At 47.1% G+C, this 23271-nt stretch overlaps 2 protein-coding genes across 2 annotated transcripts; both read left to right on the forward strand.

Moving 5' to 3' along the window:
• Positions 1–11350: 11350 nt before the first annotated feature.
• LOC132835989 (zona pellucida sperm-binding protein 3-like) lies at positions 11351–12363 on the forward strand. The gene is made up of 3 exons (XM_060855167.1): positions 11351–11561; positions 11642–11730; positions 12216–12363. Exons 1-3 carry the CDS (start codon positions 11391–11393, stop codon positions 12352–12354), a joined length of 399 nt encoding a protein of 132 aa, XP_060711150.1. The 5' UTR covers positions 11351–11390; the 3' UTR covers positions 12355–12363.
• Positions 12364–12928: 565 nt separating this feature from the next.
• LOC132835892 (zona pellucida sperm-binding protein 3-like) lies at positions 12929–22965 on the forward strand (the record flags this gene model as incomplete). Its single annotated transcript, XM_060854987.1, has 6 exons — positions 12929–12993; positions 22048–22151; positions 22243–22420; positions 22504–22630; positions 22711–22789; positions 22880–22965. Coding segments are annotated over exons 1-6 (639 nt in total), but the record flags the coding sequence as incomplete, so codon positions are not given.
• Between the last annotated feature and the right edge of the window lie 306 nt (positions 22966–23271).

Consider the following 23271-nt stretch of genomic DNA (forward strand, 5'->3'; position numbering starts at 1 on the left):
ATGGCACATTAATGAGCCATGTCTCCTCCGGTCTGCATGAGAATTCAAACCTGAACAATGTGACTGATCCTTACCTCTGAAAAGGCTCAGTAAGACATGAAGTTGCATGAAATTTATTACAGTAAGCATTCGGGAGAAATGCATGTTACTCATAGGATCCCCATAGGAATTGTACACTTACCCCAAATTGTGAATTTATCTGGCAGTTTAGTGAATTACAGTACATTCTCCATGATTCATTTGATGTTATCTCATCAGAGTGAGTCAGTCGATTTAATATCTTTTCTCCAGCATCAAACGAGAAAGGGTTTGCACTCATGTTCACAAAGTGGACGCCTCTGATCCTGTCAGTGATGACCTTCTCTTACACTTTACAGATCATGGAGGTGTTCAAATAATAGAATCTGTCCGAGGAAGATGCTCATCTCTGGTCAGCTACATTCTCTGGGTGTCTCCATCCTGTCGTCCATGGGGTTGCTTATCGTTGCAGTGATACTCTAAGTGTTGTGACATTTTAAACTCTGTTGTGGTAGGGTTAGGGTTAGTGTTGTGTGAATACTCAAATGCCAATTGACAGATATAATTTTAATTTGTGCATTAATTGCACATATTAATGCTGTCACAGTGAAATGAGCCTGGGTGATGACAGTGAAAGAAGACTTGGGATTTGGAAGCCACTCAAAGCACTGCACCTCATCCATTGCCTTGCCATTGTCTGTGCCTCTCCTCAGTCAGTAGTCCACTTGCTTCCTTGTCTCCTCATGGGCAGCGTGTCCCCTGTAGGGAAGAGCAGTGATTGACACAGCCCACACAGACTCCAAACCGAGCACATTATATCAGAGGATCTCAACAATGGGAACAGCTTTTTGAGAAACTCAACTGTTCATTTTCTGAAGCAACATGGACTGTGGCAATGATGTGTCATCGGTGAAGGAAGAGGAAGCCATTGTCATTCCACCTCAGGTTTATGTGAAAATGTTGTCATTAAGTTACATTTGCTGAAAATGTGTTGCTGGTTAAAGCACAGCAGGTCAGGCAGCATCCAAGGAACAGGAAATTCGAGCCAGAGCCCTTCATCAGGAATGAGGCCGGGGCAGGAGGTAGAAACAGGCGGTGCGGGGTTGTGGGACTATGAGGTTGGAGGCGGTGGATGGGAGATCCCCTGAGGTGATGAGGTTATGGATGGTCTGGGAGATGATGGTTTGGTGGTGGGAGGTGGGGTCATGGTCAAGGGGGCGATAGGAGGAGGCGTCCGCGAGCTGGCGTTTGGCATCAGCGGTATAAAGGTCGGTGCGCCAAACTACTACCGCGCCTCCCTTGTCTGTTGGTTTGATGGTGAGGTTGGGGTTGGAGCGGAGGGAGTGGAGGGCTGCACGTTCCGAGGGTGAGAGGTTGGAGTGGGTGAGAGAGGTGGACAGGTCGAGTCGGTTAATGTCGCGGTGGCAGTTGGCTATAAATAGATCGAGGGCGGGTAAGAGGCCAGTACGGGTTGTCCAGGTGGATGGGCTGTGTTGGAGGCGGGAGAAGGGGTCGTCAGAGGGTGGGCGGGAGTCTTGGTTGTAAAAGTAGGCATGGAGGCGAAGGCGGTGGAAAAATTGTTCAATATCTCAGCGCGTGTTGAACTCATTAATCCGAGGGCGTAGGAGAATGAAGGTGAGGCCTCTGCTGAGGACTGATCTTTCATCCTCAGAGAAGGGGAGATCTGGAGGGATGGTGAAGATCCGGCAAAGTTGGGAGCTAGGACCTGGTGTGGGATTGGAGCTGGGAGTGGGGGCGGGGTTAGGGGCGGGGGCAAAGATCGGCATTGGGGCGGGGTTAGACGTGGTGACGAAGCTTGGTGTGGGGGCGGGGTTAAGCGTGGGGGCGGGGTTACGTGTGGTGACAAATTCGGCGTGGGGGCGGGGTTACGCATGGTGACAGAAGTGAGCGTGGGGGCGGGGTTACGTGTGGTGACAAAATTCGACGTGGGGCGGGGTTACGCGTGGTGACGGAATTGAGCGTGGGGGCGGGGTTACGCGTGGTGACGAAAGTCGGCGTGGGGGCGGAGACACCTGAGGTGTTGTGGTCGTGAAGGTTAGTGATGTCAGTGGGGGTGGAAGTGGCTGCGGCGACGGCAACCGAAGGGGCGGAAATGGTTGTGGCGACGAAAGAGCCGTTGTCATTCCCGGTAGTCGTGGGGGTCGCGAGTCCGTCGGCGATCTTCCTGGCGATCGTGGAAGCGGTTGTCTGTGCGGCGATCGCCGGGGCGGTTGTTTGGGCGGCGGTCGCGGAGGCTGCGAGGTTGGTGGGGGCGGAAGTGACGTCACGGTCGTTGTCGGCCGTTGGTGCCGCGGGCGCTGTAGCAGCCGCATGTGTAATGGCATCCGACAGATTGTAGAGGCCGATGGAAGATTCTGGAACAGTTGAGGAACCATGAGTGTGGGGGTAAGTACATGAAAGTTTTCGGTACTTACTGTCTTTAATTTTTGATATGGCTAGGAAGAACTATTTGTTTAGTGTATGGATTCCTGATGTTTGTTTAGTCATTCCTGATGAAGGGCTCTGGCCCGAAACGTCGAATTTCCTGTTCCTTGGATGCTGCCTGACCTGCTGTGCTTTAACCAGCAACACATTTTCAGCTCTGATCTCCAGCATCTGCAGACCTCACTTTTTACATTAAGTTACATTTGTAAGTGTTTGTGACGTGAGATGACCATAAACACCAAGTGACCTTTGTAAGAATAAGGCCATCACTGACATCTGCCCAGTTACAGAATATTGAGCATTTGTTGAGAGATCTCTGTGATATGGACTGAGCCCCTCAATTGCTGCTTCCACTGCTAAGCTTCATAAAGCCTGGTGACCTGATCTCAAACTGTGAAGTCTTCTTAAACATTGCTGTAATAGTGGGAGATGGCAGTGCACTCACTGCCTAAGATTCCCCATAGAAATTGTTAGATTAGATCTGGCTTCCCAATTTCAACAGCATTTCCACATCCCACACACCAAACCCTCTTGATGAAAAATCCCAGAGAACTCAATGTTTCAAGATCAGGACAGGACAGTTCCTAATGCCATGGTCATGAGGATCACTCACCAATCAGAGAGGGAATTGGGCTGACATTTGGAGAAGGTGATGTCTGTATCAGTAATGGGAGCACCCCAGTGACATGCTCATTCTATTGCAGTATTTCCTGATTCTGCAGCTTGTCCGACTGAACACCAGCTGCTCTTACCTGATATTGAGAAGGTGGAAGGAATCACTGGTGGCAGCATGTGCCCGTGTGGGGATTACTTTTCCTTCCTCAACAGGTCCCACTCCAGAGATGTTGTAGGACCACAAGATGGAGGAACAGAAGTAAATGATTCAGTTCACCGAGTCTGCTCTGTCATTCAGTTATCACGAATCTGATAACTCTCAACTACGCTATCCTGCATTTCCCCCATAACTCTTGATTTCCCTGATTAAAAAGCTGCATATCACAGCCTTGAATGTAGTTAACAACCAGCTTCAACAGCCGTCTGCGAGTCATAACCCTCCAGGAGAAAAATTACTCCCCATCTTGTTCTTAAATGGGTGATTCTTTATTCTAAGATTATGCACCTCTGGTCCTAGATTCTCCCACAAGGGGAAATCACCAACCCTTCCACAGCTATCCTGTCAAGTCACCTAGGAATCTCATGTGTTAAAATAAGATCACCTGTCATTCTTCTATAATCAAATGAGTACAGGCCCAACATACTCAATCTCATAAAATGGGCTCTCTGTTTCCAAGATGAACGTTTTCTGGACCGCCCCCTGTGCCAGTATAGTTTTGTACAGGTAAAGGGCCAAAACTGTTCACAGTATTCCAGCTGTGGTGTGACTAGCGCCTAGCAAAACCTCACTGCCTTTCTCTTCCATGCCCTTGGAATGTCAGTCTTTATTTCAATTTGCCTTCCCCACTACCTGAGAACTTGGATTCTAGCTTTATGTGATTCATGGGCAAGGACTTGTAAATCCCTTTGTTCTACAGTCTTTGTCCAAGTAAATAGTATTCAGTATTCATGCTTCCGGTGTGTATAATGGCAGCATCCATCATAGTGTTGGTGAGGCTGAGCAGAATGCTGCGGATTGGAACATCTTGCCTCGATCTGATCTCCAGGAAGTGCTGATATGTTCCTCCGAGAAGGGAAAAACACTGAAGGGGAAATGTGAGAATGCTCCAAGCCTACCGTGAAAATAAATAACCTGGGCCAGATGGAAATCAAAGCAAAGAAATGTGAAGCCATTTTCAGAGGAAGGAAAGGATTGCAGATGAGCAAGAGGAGTAATATCCAAGACACTTTTCAGGAGCTGAAAAGGTGACACTGAGTCATATCAGGAACGGTTAGGATGTATAAGAAATCACTTGGTCTGTGTTTGATACAATGTCTCAACGACAGAAGGGGACATGGAGAACTAGGAAGGAAATTCTCCAGGTTAAGGCTTTGACAGATGAAAGCAATGTAACTGACGCTGAAGAGGTTGAGATTGAGAATGGCCTTGAAGTCAGAATTGGAGAAGTACAGATACCTCAGAGGGCTGAGAACTAGAGGAGATTACAGAGCCAGAGAGAGTCTAGGCTCAATAAAAACCCCAGAGCAATGAAAGGTGGCCTCTGCTCTGCTGTTCTTCCATAGCCCTGTACTGCCTTTATTAAAGTTCCTCTTAAAACAGTGTCCGGAACCAATCCATGCAGCAGACTATTCCCTGGTTGGAAACCTTGTACAAATTAATACCTCCTGCCTCTCTCCTACCTTTTGTCCTCATTGTCTCTACATTCTCCTCACTCCCCCACCTCTCCCTGTAATGTGGAAAAGGAGGCTATGGAGCCTATTGGCAGAATCTGACTGATGTAGGCCACAGTAAGATGGCTGGCAGAATTGGAAAAGGCGACTGGTGAAGCCCCTTTCAATATTCAGACCATCTCATACCATCTTTTATGTATTTGGTGACTGACAGCAGGATAGGAGGCAGGGAGGGGGTATTATTTTGGAGAAGCTGTTCCACCAGGGACTGATCTGGCATATGGAGTACTTTCTCACTCAGCAGTGGGGAATTGCCCAGTAAAGGGGAGTATGCCATATTAACAGCCAAACATGTCTCATTATTATTCCACTTCCTGTCTTACCAAACGAGCCAAACCTATTGGATATTGAGAAATCTCAACAAGGAAAGCAGAGCAGGTACCTGGTGGATTCTGTTCACCACTGATCTGGAGAATCTCCATGTTGGACACAGGGCACTAACATCTTCATGGGCACCAGCCAGGTATAGCCGACTTCAAATGGACATTGGTATCTGATATGTGCCAACCTCTAAGACAGGACACTTGTGCATTTCCAGCTGTACTGGGAGCTCTCAGTGTAATGTTCCAACAAAGACACTGCATATTCAGGGTTCACTGGGCCAGGCTGCACATCCAGGCTTTTCACTCACTGTCTTAGTGCTCACTCAGTCTGAGCTGACCTGGATAAGACCAGCATCACTGCCTTGCATTCCTTTGCCTTGCCTTTGTGTGCTTTACCCTCCCAGCCAGAGCTACCAAGCTCATATAACTTCCACTCAAGGAGGTGTGTAGCTCAGGTTGTGGATGGGGTTGTAGGTTTGCTCGCTGAGCTGGAAAGTTCGTTCTCAGATGTTTCATCACCACTCTCAGTAACATCATCAGTGAGCCCCTGGTGAAGTGCTGGAGTGCTGTCCCACTTGCTGTTTATGTATCTGAGTCTGTGTCATTTCCGGCATTATTCTTGGTTCTGATTCACAATGGGTGGTATATGGGCTTCAACTCTACCTGTTTGTTAATAGCGTTCCGGTTTGAGTGCTAGGCTTCCAGGAATTCCCATGCATGTCTCTGTTTGATTTGTCCCAGGATGGATACATTGTCCCAGTTGAATTGGTGTCCTCCTTTGTCAATGCTTATGGATACAAGTGCCAGCTGTATCTTGGTGGCTAGCTGGTGTTTGTGTATCCTGCTGGCCAATTTCCTTCCTGTTTGCCCAATGTAGTGCTATTGGCAGTCTTCCCATGGTAGTTTGTATGTAACATTGGTCCTGTTGGTTGTGAGTAGGGTATCCTTTATACTTGTGAGTAGCTGCTGTAGTGCAGTAGTTGGTTTGTGAGCTACCATGATACCTAGGGGTCAGAGTAATCTGGTGGCCATTGCTGATGTGAATTCCTGAAAGCTGAGCACTGAAACCGGAATGCTATTAACAAACAGGTCGAGTTGGAGCTCACAAAGTACCCATTGAGAAACCGCACCAGGAATAAAGCTGGAAATGACACACCAACCTCAGCAGATCCAGACACAAACGGCAAGTGGGACAGCACTCCAGCACTTCACCAGAGGCTCACTGATGACATTACTGAGAATGATGACAAAACATCTGAGAACAAACTTACCAGCTCAGTGAGCAAGTCAACATGTTACTGCTACCTTGTCATGTCACTTTGTGGAGACAAAGGCAGGACATTTGTTGTTACTGTCAGCAGATTTCCGTTATGGGAAGTCACTGCAATGCCATTCCAGGGGTTCGGGGTGGTTAGAGTCAGGAACCCTCACATAAGTTGCAGAAGGTAAATCCTGGACCCGAAGCTTTCTGCCTTCATTGTGGGCCCAGTCCTCTCAGGGATGGGGGGTATTAAGGAGGATGAAAGTGGGCAGCACAGCTCCTGCTGTTGTTGCAGGTGGGAGACGGATGGGCAGTGTTAGTGGTGTCAGGAGTTGGGCTGGATAACAGCGAGTGAGGGAAGACGTTACAGACAACAGTGAGAATGGGAGAACCTGAGTCCTGGTGGGAGGTGGGTGCAGTAGCAGAGAAACACTGTGGGAGGCATTGGAGGGAAGATGCTGACATATATACTGGCAGAATGGAGAAGGACATTAACCTTCCTCCTATAGAACTGGGTCTTTCTCCACTATTTCTGCACTAAACCTGGATGGCAATCTAAGCCAGAACGTTATGTTCTGGGGTCATGGCCTCCATTACAGATCTGAAGAGAATAGTACCAGACACTTTCATTATGAGGATGGATTGCTGAAGTTGGGACTGGGTTCCCTGGAGAACAGAAGGCTCAGCGGAGGTGAGGTCGAAGTTTTCAAAACCATGAGGGGGCTGGAGAGAGTAGGCTCACCCCTGCAAACTGTTCCTGCGCAAAAATGATTGAGAATCAGAGGTCACAGACTGAAAGTATTTCGGAAGGCGAACAACTTGTGATTCATGCTAAAGGACACCCGGGTCCCTCTGCATGGCAGCATGCTGCAACGTTTTACCATTCAAGTATTCACCCTTTTTACTGTTACTCCTATCAAAATGGAGGACTTCAGACTTATTAACATTATATTCCATTTGCTTGCACTTTGCCCCTCACTGAAAGTGTCTATGTTCCTCTGTAAAGTTCACAGCCCTCCACATACTTTGCATCTTTGTGTCATTTGCAAACTTTGACACACTGCACCTCGATCCCAATTCCAAATCATCTGTGTAAATTGTGAATAATTGCAGCCCCAACGACGATCCCTAAGGCACAGCGCTAGTTATTGTTTGCTAACCAGAACAGCACACACTCATCCCCACGCTTTGTTTCCTATTAGTTAACCAATCCCGTATCCATATTAATACTTTATCCATAATGCCATGCATCTTTATCTTATGCAGCAGCCTCTTGTGCAGCGCCTTGTTGAAGGCCTTTTGGAAATCCACTGGCTCCCTGTGGTCCACCGTTCTCATCATGGTTTCATAGAATTCCAAAAGATTAGTTAAGAGTGACCTGCCCTTCATGAACTCACGCTGCATCTGCCCTTTGCAATCGGTCTTTATATTCTGGGCTAGTTTTATTTTCTCTCATGGACGATCTTTCTTTTCTTTATTGCTCTATTTGTGGCTTTCTGTTGACCTTTAAAACTTTCCCAATGTTGTGCTTTCCCATGACTTCTCATTTGATTTAATAGCTGCCCTTGGCAGATTACCCCTTTTCTTACAATCCTTTCCTTTCACTGGAATGTACTTTTGCTGAGCACGTTGAAAAATTGCTTTGAAAGTCCTCCATTGCTCATCAACTGTCCCACCATGAAGTCTTTGTTTCCAATCTACTTTAGCCAAATCCTCCCTCATCCTATTGACCTGTCCCTTGTTTAAGCACAGGGCTCTGGTATCGGATTTTACCTTCACGCTCTCCAGCTTTATTCTAAATTCAACCAAAGTGTGATTGCTCCTTCCAAGAAAATTCCGAAATATGAAGTCATTAATTATTCCTGTCTCATTACACAGGACCTGATCTAGGATAGCTTGCTCCCTCCTCAGTCCCTTTACAATATGATGTACAATTTGGTAGCCTATAGACTACACCTATCAGTGACTTTTTCCTACCTGGAATTCTCCATGGAACCAATATCATTTGAACAACACCCAGATGTCATCCTTGGATATCAGGAGCAGCACCACCTCCCTTACTTTCCTGTCTGTCTGTTTGTCCGTCCTTCTGAATAGCCTGATACCCAAGATATTTAACTCCCAGTCATGACCATCCTGTAACCATGTCTCCATAATGGCTACTAAATCACATTCATTTGCGATGATTTGTGCCATTAACTGATCAAGCTGGTTACAAATGCTACGAACATTCAGCTAAAGTGTCCTTATGCTAGTTTTCATTCCTTCATGATTTCCAACATCTCCAATAACGTCTCCCGAGTTATCCTTCCTTTTTCCTTCTTTCGTGGTCTGCCTTGTAGTTAAGGGGGAGAAGGAGAAGCCTGCAGATGCTGGAGATCAGAGTCAAACAGTGTGGTGCTGGAAAAGCACAGCAGGCAGCATCCAAGGAGCAGGAGAGTCGACGTTTTGAGCAGAAGCTCTTCAGCAGGAATGATAAACTTCATCAGTTTAGGTGGAGACCATCCCTTCTATACAGATCCCTCCTGCTCTAAAACTGATGCCAATACCCCATGAAATGGAACCCCTCCTTCCCTTCCCACACCACTCTTGACCACGTTTTCCCTTCGCTAATTTCCTCATCCCTAAACCAATTTGCACCCGTCACTAATGCGGCCATTGGACCAATCCATTTGTATCCTCCTACAACCTAACACATCCCTCTACATCGTCAACCACCAGCCAGTCATTGTGTCACCCACTAATTAACCTATCATCCTCCCCAGCTCTCTCAGACATCATTTATGGATATGACAAACAGCGTGGGACCCAGCACCAATCCAAGCAGTACACCACTGCTCCAGTCACACAGACAAACTTCATCCACCACCTTCTGTCTCCTGCTCAAAGACAGTTCTGGATCCCTAACACTGCAGCAATTTACCAAGGCTCCTCCAACAGCAACTTCCAAACCTGCAACCGCTCGCACCCAGAATGTTCACACCTTCCTCCCATGTGACACAGTTGGAACGTCACTGAAACTGGGTTCACACATTCCTCTACCACTCTCCCTAACACCTTCTCAAGGATAGCTGGGGATTGGTCAGGAAATGTTGGCCTGGCCAGCACTGCCCACATCCACCCAGTAACCAATAAAAATAAGCACGCAGTAACTAACCAAGAGAGGAGCCCCCAAGGGGGTGTGACTGGAAGGACAATGAGCACAATAACATCCAGAGGAAAATGAGTTTGAACCAAAATTTACAGAAAGAAATTAAGCAAAACGGAGCTGAGGAGATGTCCTGGAATTGTTGAACACCGTGCTGAGTGTAGAAAGCTGCAAAGTGACTCAGTGAAAGAGGAGGTGCTTTTCCTCGAGTTTACCCTGCGCTTTATCCCAGCACAGCTGGAGGCCATAGGCCTCAATCCTGTCCCCATCACCACTCCCACAGGAAGGTACAGATCAGGCTCAGATAAAGACAGAGGCTCCTTCATACTGAAAGGAGTGGTCCCTCTACATTTTTATGCTGGATTAGACTAGACCTTAACTGGTCTCTATCTTAAAACTTGTGCTGCTGTTCTCATTGGTTTGGAAGCTTCTGATTATACAGGTGGTTCTGTGAATTAGTGATAATGTGGAGGAGTGTGAATGGTTTGACCTTTCACCTGAATATGAATTGAATGCTACATTTTCTATCAGTGCCTTCCAGCACAACACTTTTCTATAGTGAAGTCACAAAAGAACACAGCTGTCATGTTATTGCAGAATGATGTGTTTAGTTTTGTGGTGAGCAGTCTATTACCCTCAGTCAGATTGGTTTTTGACTCACTCAGTCTAGTTTCATCCCAATTGGGGGACTGTTATGTTAATAAAATGACTTGTCTAGTCCTTGAGCTCCAAGTCTGACCTGTTGGTAAAACTGGTTTGGTTCCATTCTGGTTAATTGTTGTTTTAACTTGTTTCTGCTTCTCTCTGAAGCTGATGTTTCACTAACCTTGTTAGTAATCCCTTCCCATAATCTGAAGACTTCCTCCTTTACCTTTGTAGATAAAGATCACCATGTTCCTGTTCCATCTATCTGTAATTCTGCTGTGATCTTAAAACTGATCCTGTTGACCAAGTGAGCATTCCCTAGCCTTTGGATATGGAATTCCAATATTTCCTGATCTTTGGAATGATGCAATACCATGTTAAATTAAGTCTAAAAGACTAACCCCTGACCTGTGACCTATTGCACTCCAGTAATGGTCTCTGCAGCTCTGGGGTTGAGATAGGCTCAGGGCCTGGAGGCTGTTATGTTCTGTAAAGAATTCATTTAATGGGATGCTGTTGTTGTGAACCCTGTGTAGATCCTTCTCACTAAGAATCAGTTCCTCATTCCTTAACCTGGTGTCTTTCAGATCACTGGGGATTTCCTGATCTACACCACCCACCTGACCCACACCCCAAACTATCCTGGATCTGTCATTGTGAGAACCAATGGGGCTATTGTTCCCATTGAGTGTCGTTATTTGAGGTGAGAATCTTTACTTGATTGTCTATATGATCCCCAGCTGCTGCTGTTGTCTGATCCTGGACTAAAATGGCTGCCCTGTCTCTTCCCAGGAAGGGCAATGTGAGCAGTAACCCCATCAATCCCACCTGGATCCCATTCAGCTCCACCAGGTCTGGAGAAGGCCATCTGTCATTCTCCCTGCGTCTGATGAATGGTATGTGATGGGTGGCTGGGGAGGGATCTCCTGGTGTCACTCACTGCAGGTTACACCCACTGTCTCCAACCCTTGTCCTCCTGTACTTCAGGTGACTGGCTTACAGAGCGCCCTTCCACTATCTACTCCCTGGGAGACCTCATTCACATTGAGGCGTCTGTTTCAATGTCTAACCACATACCCCTGAAGCTGTACATTGATCGCTGTGTAGCTACACTGAACCCAGACAAAGACTCCACCCCGAGATACAGCATCATTGACTACAATGGGTAAGGAGCTCTCTGCTTTCTCCAGCTGCTCCCACCTCAATGGCTTCCCTCCATTCACTTCATGGCCCTTTGTCCATCTACAGTTGCCTCCTGGACAGCAAAGCTGAGGACTCCTTTTCAACCTTTGTGTTGCCGGGAGACGGGCGGGAGCCAGACAAGCTCAGGTTTGACCTGGATGCCTTTCGTTTCTATGGAGATGAGCATTCCTTGGTAAGAGGAAGCTGCTGATTGGCTTCTCCATGGTGGGAGGGAGTCACTAAATACTAACTTGTTCTGAATGTGTCCCTCAGATTTTCATCACCTGTCACCTGAAAGTTGCGGCAGTGGATCAGGGAGATTCCAGGAACAAAGCTTGTACTTTCTGGAAGCTGGAGAATATGTAAGTTCCCTCTCTCTGTCCCTCAGGGATGTTGCTGTTGGGTGAGGTGATGCACCATGTGGTTGATGGGCTGTTTCACTCGTTTAGCTGGACCCCATTGGAGGGATCTGACAGTGACATTTGTGCCTGTTGCCATGTGGGGAACTGTGGGAGCACAAGGGAGATCCCCTCCAGAGGAAGGAGAGACCTTGGTCCTGAAGCTGGTAGGACATTGACCATCTTGATTTTGGGGTCCCCCCTCTCCTCTCCCTGACTGGGATGTTTGATCTTGCAGAGAGTGAAGCTGGATTGAAGTGGGAAGGGGAGGCCTCACTTGGCCCCCTGATCATTCTGGATACTGGGCTGACCAACCTGGCAACTGAGCCCCTGCCTGAGGCTGAAGGAAGGATACAGGAGAGGTCTGCAGGTAGGGAGCTGCCTGCCTGCTAGTTTCCCTTTCTGTCCCTGTTTCTCTCAGTAACCATTGGTTTCTCCTTGTCCTGTAGGTGTGGAGCTGGTTGTGATGGTGACCCTGACTGTGACAGTGGTATGTCTGATCTCTGCTTCATTGCTGGCCTTGGTCCTGTACAGGAAACACAAGCGAACACCCATCAACTTGAGATGACATCGTCAATAAAGCAGTGATTCAGTGTCTTCTGTCGGGAGCTGGTTTTTCTGCATCCTCTTGTTAAACTATTCCTGGGTACAATCTCTGGGCTTTGCCTGTCCAATCCATGCATTGTGCTTCCAGGATGATTGGGTTATTGAAGATGTTGTTTGCAGTTTGCGTTATCCAGTGAGTACAGGGGGTTGTAGACCTCACTGGAAAGGGGTTTCTGGATTTGATTAAATCACTGTTAGCAGAACATGCTGGAGGAACTGCTCAGATGTGGCAGCAGCGGGGGGTGAAACGGCTGCTGTTTCCGGTCTGTTCTGGGTCTCTTCAGAAGTGTCCAAGGGGATTCCCACTGTTACAGTCTCCACAGTTGAGTCAGCCAGAGTGAGGCATCCATTGGGAATGACTTACTGCAGGGTCTGAGAGAAATGCCTGCAGCTTTCTCCTTATAGCGTTGGCCTCTGTCAGATACAGAACCTGATTTGGGAGCCAGTGGGGTGAGGACCTGGCTGTGGGATATACTCCAGAGGTTTGAAGGTGGGTTTTGTGGTGCTGTAGGGTCAGTGCAGGCTGAAGCAGCCCAGAGAATGGTCCCGTAATGGGATGAGAATCAGTTGTAGTGGATTCTCAGGCTGTGACTGCCCCAGTAAGCCTGGGATCCAGGTGAGGTTAGTCCTATCCACAGGGCAATGACTGGTGGGGAGGGTATGTTTGAGGAATGACATACCCCAATGCTGATTGCACAATGGGCTATCTGTGTGCCTGAGGATATGACCAGTCAGGGGGGATAGAAAACTGAGGTGGTTTTCATTTCCCTAAAGTGGGAACTGGACTTCCAACTCCTTTAATGGGAAAAGGGTCATGGAAATGGATTGGTTGTAAAATTCTCTCTCCCTGCTTGAAGGGAAGGAGATTGACTGACTGGCCTAATGTGACTCCAGACCCTGAGCACTCAGCTCATTTTACCCTCTAGTGAGTGAGCCAGCAACTCCATTGTATCCAACAGCTAAAGCCTTCCAAAAAAAACTAGATGGACTAAGATTGTTGTGGGTTAGTGAGGGACATAAGTTGCAGAGCTGGGCTGAGGCATGGCAAATGGAGTTCAATATGGAAACATGAGGTGATCCTGTTTGGAAGGAGGAACAGGAATGCAGAGTACTAGGTTAATGGTAAGAATCTTGGTAGTACAGATGAGCAATGATCTTGGTGTCCATGTGCATCGACCCCTGCAAGTTGCCACCCAGGTTGGTAGCCTTGTTAAAAAGGCATGTGGTGTGTTAGGATTTACTCAGGATTGAGTTTCAGAACAATGAGCTTATGTCACAGCTGTAGGATATGCTGCATTTGGACTATACAACACTTCCTATAATTCCATGAAGAGATGTGGAAGCTTTGGAAAGGCTGGAGGAGATTAACTAAGATGTTGCCTGGAATAGAGGGAAGGCTGAGCGACTTGAGGCTGTGATCACTAGAGGGTAGAGGCATTGAATTGAGACCTGAGAGAATCCAGGATAGGGTGGGCAAGTGTGTCTTTCCTCCAATGGTGATAGTGAGCATGAGGGGCCATTTGCTTTAAACTGATAGGTGATCACAACAGGACAGATGTAAAAGGTAGTTTTCTTCAAAGGCAGGGCATTCTATGCCCCAACAGTGGTAGACTCACTGACATTAAGGGCATTTAAATGGTCATTGGATAGGCACATGGATGAGAATGGAACAGTGTAGGTTAGATGGGCTCCAGATTGGTTTCACAGGTTGGCAGAACATTGAGGGCTGAAGGGCCTGTACTGTGCTTGTGTTCTATAAAACACAGCATGGTATACACTGCTACCACTTTCTGTTCTCTCTACCAACAGGGGCAGCAGCACAGTGATAAACAGGGAGTTATCAACATGGATCTCATGGGATCCAGAGTCACATGACAGCAGGTCAAACTGTTGGATACTGCATTACACTGTACCAGCTGATGGGTCAGTGTTCCTCCATTGTGAACAGCATTTAGAGGAAGCAGATGGGGGTAAAGGGGCAGAATGTATTCTGGGTGTAGAGGAATGGTCAGCCCTGTGGCCCAGCAGCCTCGTTACTGACTGAGCTGGCCAGCTCCTGAAGGGCATTGCTTTGAAACTGCTTCTTCAAGAGGGGGTGAGGGATTCAGTGGGATTGAAAAACAGGCTTGACCCCACCCTCACCATCTAATTTTTTTAATCTTTGAAGAAATAACTGGATTGGAGGCAGTGGTAGATGTGATCAATTATGGATTTCAAGAAAGCATTTGACAAGGTTCCTCCTGGGAGACTGGTTAGCAAAGTTGCATCTCATGGAATACAGAACTAGCCATTTGGACACAGAACTGGCCCTGAAGGTAAAGGACAGAAGGTGGTGGAGGGTTGCTTTTCAGACTGGAGGCCTGTGACCAATGGAGTGCCACATGGATTGGTGCTGGGTTGACTACTTTCTGCCATTGAGATAAATGATTTGGATGTGAACAAAGTGAATTGGCAGAGGGCTCCAGATTTGAAGGTCTAGAGGACAGTGAAGGTTACAACTGGATCTTGAAGTGATGATCCAATAGGCTGAGGCAGATGGGCATTTAATTTAGATAAATGCAAGGTGCTGCATTTTGGAAAAGCAAATCAGAGCTGGACTTGTACGCTGAACTGGTAATGTCCTGGGGAGTGTGGCTGAACCAAAACCTTGCAGTGCAGGGTCATGGTTCCTTGAAAGTAGTCACAGGTAGATAAGAGTGACCAAGCTGTTTGGTAATCGCTCCTTTTTGCTGCTGAGTAGAGGGGTTGGGAGGTTATATAGCAGCTGTACAGGACATGGTTAGGCCAATGTTGGTATATTGTGGGCAACTCTGGTCTCCTTCCTATCATGAGGCTGTTGTGAAACTTGCAAATCTTTTCTGAACCCTTTCAAGGATGTTCCCAGGCTTGGAGAACTTGAGCTATGGGGAAAGGCAGAATAGATCAGGTCTGTCTTCCCTGGAGTGTAGGAGGATGAGGTTTATAAAATCATGAGGGGCATAGATAACAGGATTGCAGGCAGGCAGGGAAGGAGCTTTAAAAGTGGTCTGAGAACAGTCAGGAGGGGACATGAGAGGCTTGGCAGAACAGATTAGGGAGAACACAAAGGCATTTAACACTTGAAGAATAAGAGAATGGTCAAAAAGAGTAGGGCTGATCAGGGATAGCATTGGGAATTTGTGTGGAGTCTGAGGTAGGGGAAGCACTAGATGAGTTTTTTGCTTCTGTCTTTATGAAAGTAACGAACTTTGTAGTGAATGAAACCTTTGAAGAGCAGGTGTGCATGCTGGAATGGATAGAGATAGAGGAAGCTGATGTGCTGAAAATTTTGTCAAACATTAAGACTGACAAGTCGCCAGGCCTAGACCAGATTTGTCCTTACCTGCTTTAGGAAACAAGAAATGCAATTGCTTCACCACTTGCGGAGATCTTTTCATCCTCGCTCTCCACTGGAGTCGTACCTGAGGACTGGAGAGCGGCAAATGTAATTCCTCTCCAAGAAAGGAAATAGGGAAATCCCTGGCAATTACAGACTAGTAAGTCTCACGTCTGTCGTCTGCAAGGTGTTAGAAAGGATTGAGGGATAGGATTTATGACCATCTGGAAGAGCATGGCTTGATTAAATGCAGTCAACACAGCCTTGTGAGGGGCAGGACATGCCTCACAAATCTTATCGAGTTCTTTGAGGATGTGACTAGAAAAGTTGGAGAGTCGAGCTGTGGATGTGGTATATATGGACTTCAGCAAGGCATTTGATAAGGTTCCCCATGGTAGGCTTATTCAGAAGGTCAGGAGGAATGGGATTCAGGGGAACATAGCTGTCTGGATACAGAATTGGCTGGCCAACAGAAGAGTGAGTGGTAGTAGAAGGAAAATATTCTGCCTGGAAGTCTGTGGTGAGTGGTGTTCCACAGGGCTCTGTCCTTGGGCCGCTTGTTTGTAATTTTTATTAATGACTTGGATGAGGGCATTGAAGGATGGGTCAACAAGTTTGCAGATGACACAGGTTGGAGGTGTCATTGACAGTACAGAGGGCTGTTGTAGGCTGCAGCGGGATACTGACAGGATGCAGAGATGGGCTGAGATGGCAGATGGAGTTTAACCTGGATAAATGTGAGATGATGCATTTTGGAAGGTCGGATTTGAAAGCTGAGTACAGGATTAAGGATAGGATTCTTGGCAGTGTGGAGGAACAGAGGGATCTTGGGATGTAGGTACATAGATCCCTTAAAATGGCCACCCAAGTGGACAGGGTTGTTTTAAAAAAGCATATGGTGTTTTGGCTTTCATTAACGGGGGGATTGAGTTTAAGAGCCGTGAGATCTTGTTGCAGCTCTACAAAACTTTGGTTAGACCGCACTTGGAATACTGCATTCAGTTCTGGTCGCCCTATTGTGGGAAAGATGAGGATGCTTTGGAGAGAGTTCAGAGGAGGTTTACCAAGATGCTGCCTGAAATGGAGGGCTTATCTTATGAAGAGAAGTTGACTGAGCTCAGACTGTATTTATTGGGGAAGAGGGGACCTAATTGAGGTATACAAGGTAACGAGGGGCATAGATACAGTCAATAGCCAGAGACTATTTCCCAGGGCAGAAATGACTAACATGAGGGGTTATAGTTTTAGGCTAGTTGGAGGAAAGTATAGAGGGGATGTCAGAGGTGAGTTCTTTAGAGTTGAGAGCATGGAATGTGGAGGCAGGGTCAATGGGGACATTTAAGAGACTCCTGGACATGCATATGCTGACAGAAATTTGAGGGTGCACACATGAGGACCAGTGATTGGCACAACATCGTGGGCTGAAGGGCCTGTTCTGTGCTGTACTGTACGATGCTTTATGTTCTATAACAAATGGACAAGGTCTTTCCCTGGTGTGGGAGAACCACCTCTCACTCAATCTATGTCCTCCAGATCTGGAAAGATATAAAAATGGGCAATGCTCTCATGTAGAAGGTGATGCATGTATGGAATGAGCTGCTGGAGAAAGAGGATGGTACAATAACAACATTTTAATAGGAAGGGTTTAAGTGGGATATGGGCCAGGTGCTAGCACCTGGGCCTAGATTAGGTTGGGATATCTGCTCATCAGGGAGGAGTTGGACCAAAGGGACTGTTTCTGTGATGTACAGTTTGATGACTGTGTGCTAGCTGTGGCCATGTCTATTAATGGCTGTGATCAGTAAGGGTGACCACCTCAGTCCTGTCTTCACATAGAGATCATCAATCATGCTCAATGGGATAGACTTCAAACAGGTCATCCAGTCAGAATACAAAAGAGTCTGTACCATTGAGTCTGTACCACCATATAACACACTGCTCTCTCTCCACTTGTCTCTCTTTCCCCCTAGAGGCCCATGATTTCCAGTGTTCTGAAGCTGTGTGTTCATACACATATTTATCAAAGTGTGCGGTTTCCTCCTTCCATTACCTGTGCTGTCTATAAGATACACTGCAGCAGTTTACCAAGGCACCTCCAACAGCACCCTCCCACACTGGGACTGCTCATAGCTTCCCTCCAAGCTCAACACTTGGAATGTCACTGTAACCATGGTTACAGATTCCCTTGATACTGTCTCCCCATAACATACTCCCAGATAGTGACAGTACACTGTTTAATACAGATTTAAACCTGCTCTGCTGCTTTGAGCTAAAGGTAATATGAAAGCAAAGTGGCCTCTACATATTGTCACCATAAAACATTCCCAAACAGGGAGAGAATAAGATTAGATACAGAGGAAAGTTACCTTCACAGTCTCCACATCAAACATTCCCAGGAGGAGGACGGCATGGAGTTAGAGACACAGGGAAGTCCTCTCCACACTTAAGGGGACAGTAAAGTTGCCACCAGCCTTAAATTGAACGTCACCATCCTTCAAACCTGTTTCTGTCACACTCCCCCAGGACAGATACAGTATGGGGTAGTGGTTAGCACTGCTGCCTTGCAGCACCACGGAACCAGGCTCGATTCCAACTAGCTGTGTGGAGTTTGCACGTTCTCGCTCTGTCTGTGGTAATTTCCTCTGGGTGCTCCAGTTTCCTCCCAAGGTCCAATGGTCAGGTGACTTGGCCATGCTAAGTTGCCTGTAGTATTAGGCATATTAGTCAGAGGGAAATGGGTCTAGGTGGATTACTCTTTAGAGGATTGGGTTTGTTGGGCCGAAGGGCCTGTTTCCACACTGTAGGGGAATCTAATCTTTCTAAAAAATACATAACAACAAATTCCTGATAGACTATCCCAACCAAACGTTCCCAAGAGGAGGTTAAGTATGATGTAAATATGTGGAACACGCACTTTGTTCTGCCTAAACCCTGTCTCCAAACCACATCCTATGACAGTCTGTCTGTATTTCTCACTGTCACACTCCTGGGTTCAGACCCACCAGTCACTCTCCTCCATCGATGAGTCACATGTCAATGTGGCAGAAGATTGCAGGTAATTGTCAGCTTGGGTTGGCGATTGTTCCTCACTGTGACCCTGGCTGGGGTGGTCATGAATATTGGGTGGGGGAAGGTCTGATCCCAGCTTTCTCAAACTCCACACTACCTTTACATTGTCTTTTGGACCGTGCTTCAACTGCTTTCTGTCTCTCCCCTTGTGTTGTCATCCCCATTGGTCTGGAACATTCGGATTCCTCTGAACTTCTTGTATAGTTCTTCAGTGCTTCAGCTCCACTTCCCGTGGACAGATCCATTTGAATGGAGGGGTCACTCTGTCCAGCTTAATTCTGACGGGTTGTTCTATTTTAAATAAGCAGGAGGGGGGAGTTGAAGTGCCTTGTGCTGGAAGACTCCAACTGACTCTCTGTGAAATAGCCAGGCTCCTGGATGAAAGCTGTTCTGTTTCAATATTTTCACTTACTCCTGCTTCCTTTCCCTGGGCCCTGACGCTGTCCTTTTCTTGAGTCGCATTCCGATTAATCAACCCAGGTCTTGTGTGAACAATCTCTCCTCCTAAAATGTGGAGGTTGCATGTCCTAATATGACGAGGCCAAAAAATACTTGCAGCCTCATTTCCCCTGTTAATGAAAATCAACACCATCTGCCTCAATGTCCCTCTCCCCTGAATGTTTCCTGATTAGCATCTTAGTCCAAGTCATACAGTCACACCTCTCACTACCACTTCTGCTGGCAGTTTATTCCATATTTGCACCACAGTCTGTCTCAAACAGCTACCCCACAACTGCCTCTTGAAGCCCACAGCCCCTCCTCAGGCCTCTAGCTTATGACTCCCCTGACCCATCCTGGGGAAAGGACCTCTACAAAGGTCAACACACAACCTCCTATGCTGCAGGATCAAGCAAGTCCCAGCCTCTCCCTATGCCTCAAATCCTCCAGTCCTAGTCTCATCCTTATAAATCGTTCTTACATCCTTTCCAATTTAATAACATCCTTCCCATTGGGTAACCAGAACGGTACAGAGTATTCCAAAAGTGGCCTTATCAATGTCCTGTCCTGCTGCAACATGAACCCAAGCTCCTGTACTGAATGTTATGATCAATGAAGGCAAATGTGGCAAATGCCACCTTCACCACCCTGTCTGCCTGTGATACCACTGTTAACGAACAGTATACCTGAACCCTTTGGTCTGCCTGTGTTCACCTACACTCCTCAGGGCCCTACCATTAACTGTGTAAGACCTGCTCTGCTTTATCTTCCCAAAATGCAACACCTTACATTGATCTGCATTAAACGCCATCTTTCATTCCTGATGAAGGGCTTTTGCCAGAAACATCGATTTTTCTGCTCCTCGGATGCTGCCTGGCCTGCTGTGCTTTTCCAGCACCGTTCTAATCTTGACATTAAACTCCATCTGCCATTCCTTGGCCCACCTTGCTTCTCCTTGATAACCTTCTTCAGTGTCCACTGTACCACCAATTTGGTGTCATCAGCAACCTTACTAATCGTGCCTCCTACATTCTCTGCTGAGCCAGTGATATGAATGACAAACAGCAGTGGACCCAGCACCAATCCTGCTGAACACCGCTGGTCACAGGCCTCTGATCCAAATAGCAACCCTCTACCATGACTGTCTCCTGTCGTGAGGCCAATCTTGTACTCAATTGGCAAGCTCACCCTGAAACCCATGTGACCTAACTTTACAAATTAGTCTACCACGTGTACCCTTGTCAAAGGCTTTGCTAAAATCCATGCAAACAACTTTCATCACTTAGCCTTCATCTCTCTCTTTGGTCACCTCTTCCAAAAAACAGTCAAACAATTTTAACAGACACGGCTTCCCAAGCACAAAACCACGCTGACTATCCCTCCTCAATCCCTGCCTTTGGAAATGCATCTGGATCCTGTCTCTCAGAGTTTCCTCCAACAACAAACCCATTACTGACGTCAAGCTGTAGTGTTGTGGCTTTTCCATGCTGTAACATTAGTCACCCTCCAGTTTTCCAGCACGTGACCCACAGCTATCGACGATACAAGTATCTGTGCTACAGGCCCTGCAATTTCTTCCCTAGCTTCCCATAATGTCCTGACATTCACCTGATCAGGTTGCATGGATTTATCTAGCTTTGTATTTTAAGACTCCTGACATCTCTGCAGCAATGTTGACCGTTTCTGAGACATCTCTATTTACCACCAAGTTGCCTCTCTTCCACGTGTCTCTCCCCAGTAAATACAGAAGCTAAATATTGCTTTTGGATCTGACTCACCTCCAGTAATTCCACATATGGACAGCCTTATTGATCTGTTAGGGGCCCTATTCTGTTCTGTTGAGTTTACAGAAAAAAACTCAATTCATTTGATGAACTGAGCATTCCCAGGCTCCAGCAGCGGGTATTCCAATGACAACTGACTGAGAATCATAGAATCCCGATAGTTGGAAGCAGGACCTTTGGTTCATTGAGTACACACCAACCCTGGGGAGAGTGACCCACTCACCTACCTTCTCCATATAACACAGCATTTCCTATCAGTAACCCACAGAGCCTCCACATTTCTGAGCATTAATAGAAATTTAGCATGGCCAATTCACCTGACTTGCACATCTTTGGAATGTGGAGAAAAGCTGAGCACCCAGAAAGGACCCACACATACACAGGGAAAATGTGCAAACTCCACACAGGCAGTTGACTGAGGGTGAAATTGAACCTGGAACCCTCACACTGTGAGGCATTGAACCACCATGCTGAGGTAAATGACTAACCTCTGACCTTGAGATTATTGCCTCTCATACTACTCCCCTCAGCTCTGGGAGGAAGAAGTCTCCTGGCTCTAAGCCGGTCATGCTCGCTGAAGAATTGTTCCAATGGGATGATGTCATTGTGAACCCCATGTAGATGCTTCTCATTTCAGCTCAGTTCCTCATTCCTTAACCTGGTGTCTTTCAGGTCACTGGGGATTTCCTGATCTATACCACCCACCTAACCCACACCCCAAACTATCCTGGATCTATCATGATTTGGAGATGCCGGTGTTGGACTGGGGTGTACACAGTTAAAAATCACACAACCCATACAATCACCTGATGAAAGAGCGTCACTCCGAAAGCTAGTGTGCTTCCAATTAAACCTGTTGGGCTATGGCCTGGTGTTGTGTGATTCTTAACTGGATTGTCTATAGGGCTGTTGTTCCCATTGAGTGTTGTTATTTGAGGTGAGAATCTTTACTCGATTGTCAATATGATCCCCAGCTGCTGCTGCTGTTGTCTGACCCTGTCTGAAAATATCTGCCCTGTCTCTCCCCAGGGAGAGCAATGTGAGCAGCAACCCCATCAATCCCACCTGGATCCCATTCAGCTCCACCAGGTCTGGAGAAGGCCATCTGTCATTCTCCCTGCGTCTAATGAATAGTACGTGATGGGTGGCTGGGGAGGGATCTCCTGGTGTCACTCACAGTGGGTTACACCCACTGTCTCCAACCCTTGTCCTCCTGTACTTCAGGTGACTGGCTTACAGAGCGCCCTTCCACTGTCTACTCCCTGGGAGACCTCATTCACATTGAGGCGTCTGTTTCAATGGCTAACCACGTGCCCCTGAAGCTGTACATTGATCGCTGTGTAGCTACACTGAACCCAGACAAAGACTCCACCCCGAGATACAGCATCATTGACTACAATGGGTAAGGAGCTCTCTGCTTTCTCCAGCTGCTCCCATCTCAATGGCTTCCCTCCATTCACTTCATGGCCCTTTGTCCATCTACAGTTGCCTCCGGGACAGAAAAGCTGAGGACTCCTTTTCAACCTTTGTGTTGCCAGGAGACGGGCGGGAGCCAGACAAGCTCAGGTTTGACCTGGATGCCTTTCATTTCTATGGAGATGAGCGTTCATTGGTAAGAGGAATCTGCTGATTGGTGTCTCCATAGTAGGAGGGAGTCACTAAATACTGCCTTGTTCTGAATGTGTCCCTCAGATTTTTATCACCTGTCACCTGAAAGTTGCGGCAGTGGATCAGCGAGATTCCAGGAACAAAGCTTGTACATTCCGGAAGCTGGAGGATATGTAAGTTCCCTCTCTCTGTCCCTCAGGGATGTTGCTGTTGGGAGAGGTGATGCACCATGTGGTTGATGGGCTGTTTCTCTCGTTTAACTGGACCCCATTGGAGGGACCAGACAGTGACATTTGTGCCTGTTGCCATGTGGGGATCTGTGGGAGCACAAGGGAGATCCTGTACCCCTCCAGAGGAAGGAGAGACCTTGGTCCTGAAGCTGGTAGGACATTGACCATTTCGAGGCTGCTCTGCCATGCAATCATGGCTGGTAAGTTTCTCAACCCCATGCTTTCTCCCTGTAACCCTTAGGTCCTTGAGTATCAAGGAATCATCTGTCTCCATCTTAAATATACTCAATGACCCGGCCTCCACAACCTTCTGTGGGAATGAATTCCATCGATTCCCCACTCTCTGGCTGAAGAGGTTTCTCCTTATCTCCGTTCTAAAAGGTCTTCCCTTCACTCTCAGGCTATGACCTTGGGT

This window comes from Hemiscyllium ocellatum, chromosome 45, assembly GCF_020745735.1.
Source record: "Hemiscyllium ocellatum isolate sHemOce1 chromosome 45, sHemOce1.pat.X.cur, whole genome shotgun sequence".
Lineage (NCBI taxonomy): Eukaryota > Metazoa > Chordata > Chondrichthyes > Orectolobiformes > Hemiscylliidae > Hemiscyllium > Hemiscyllium ocellatum.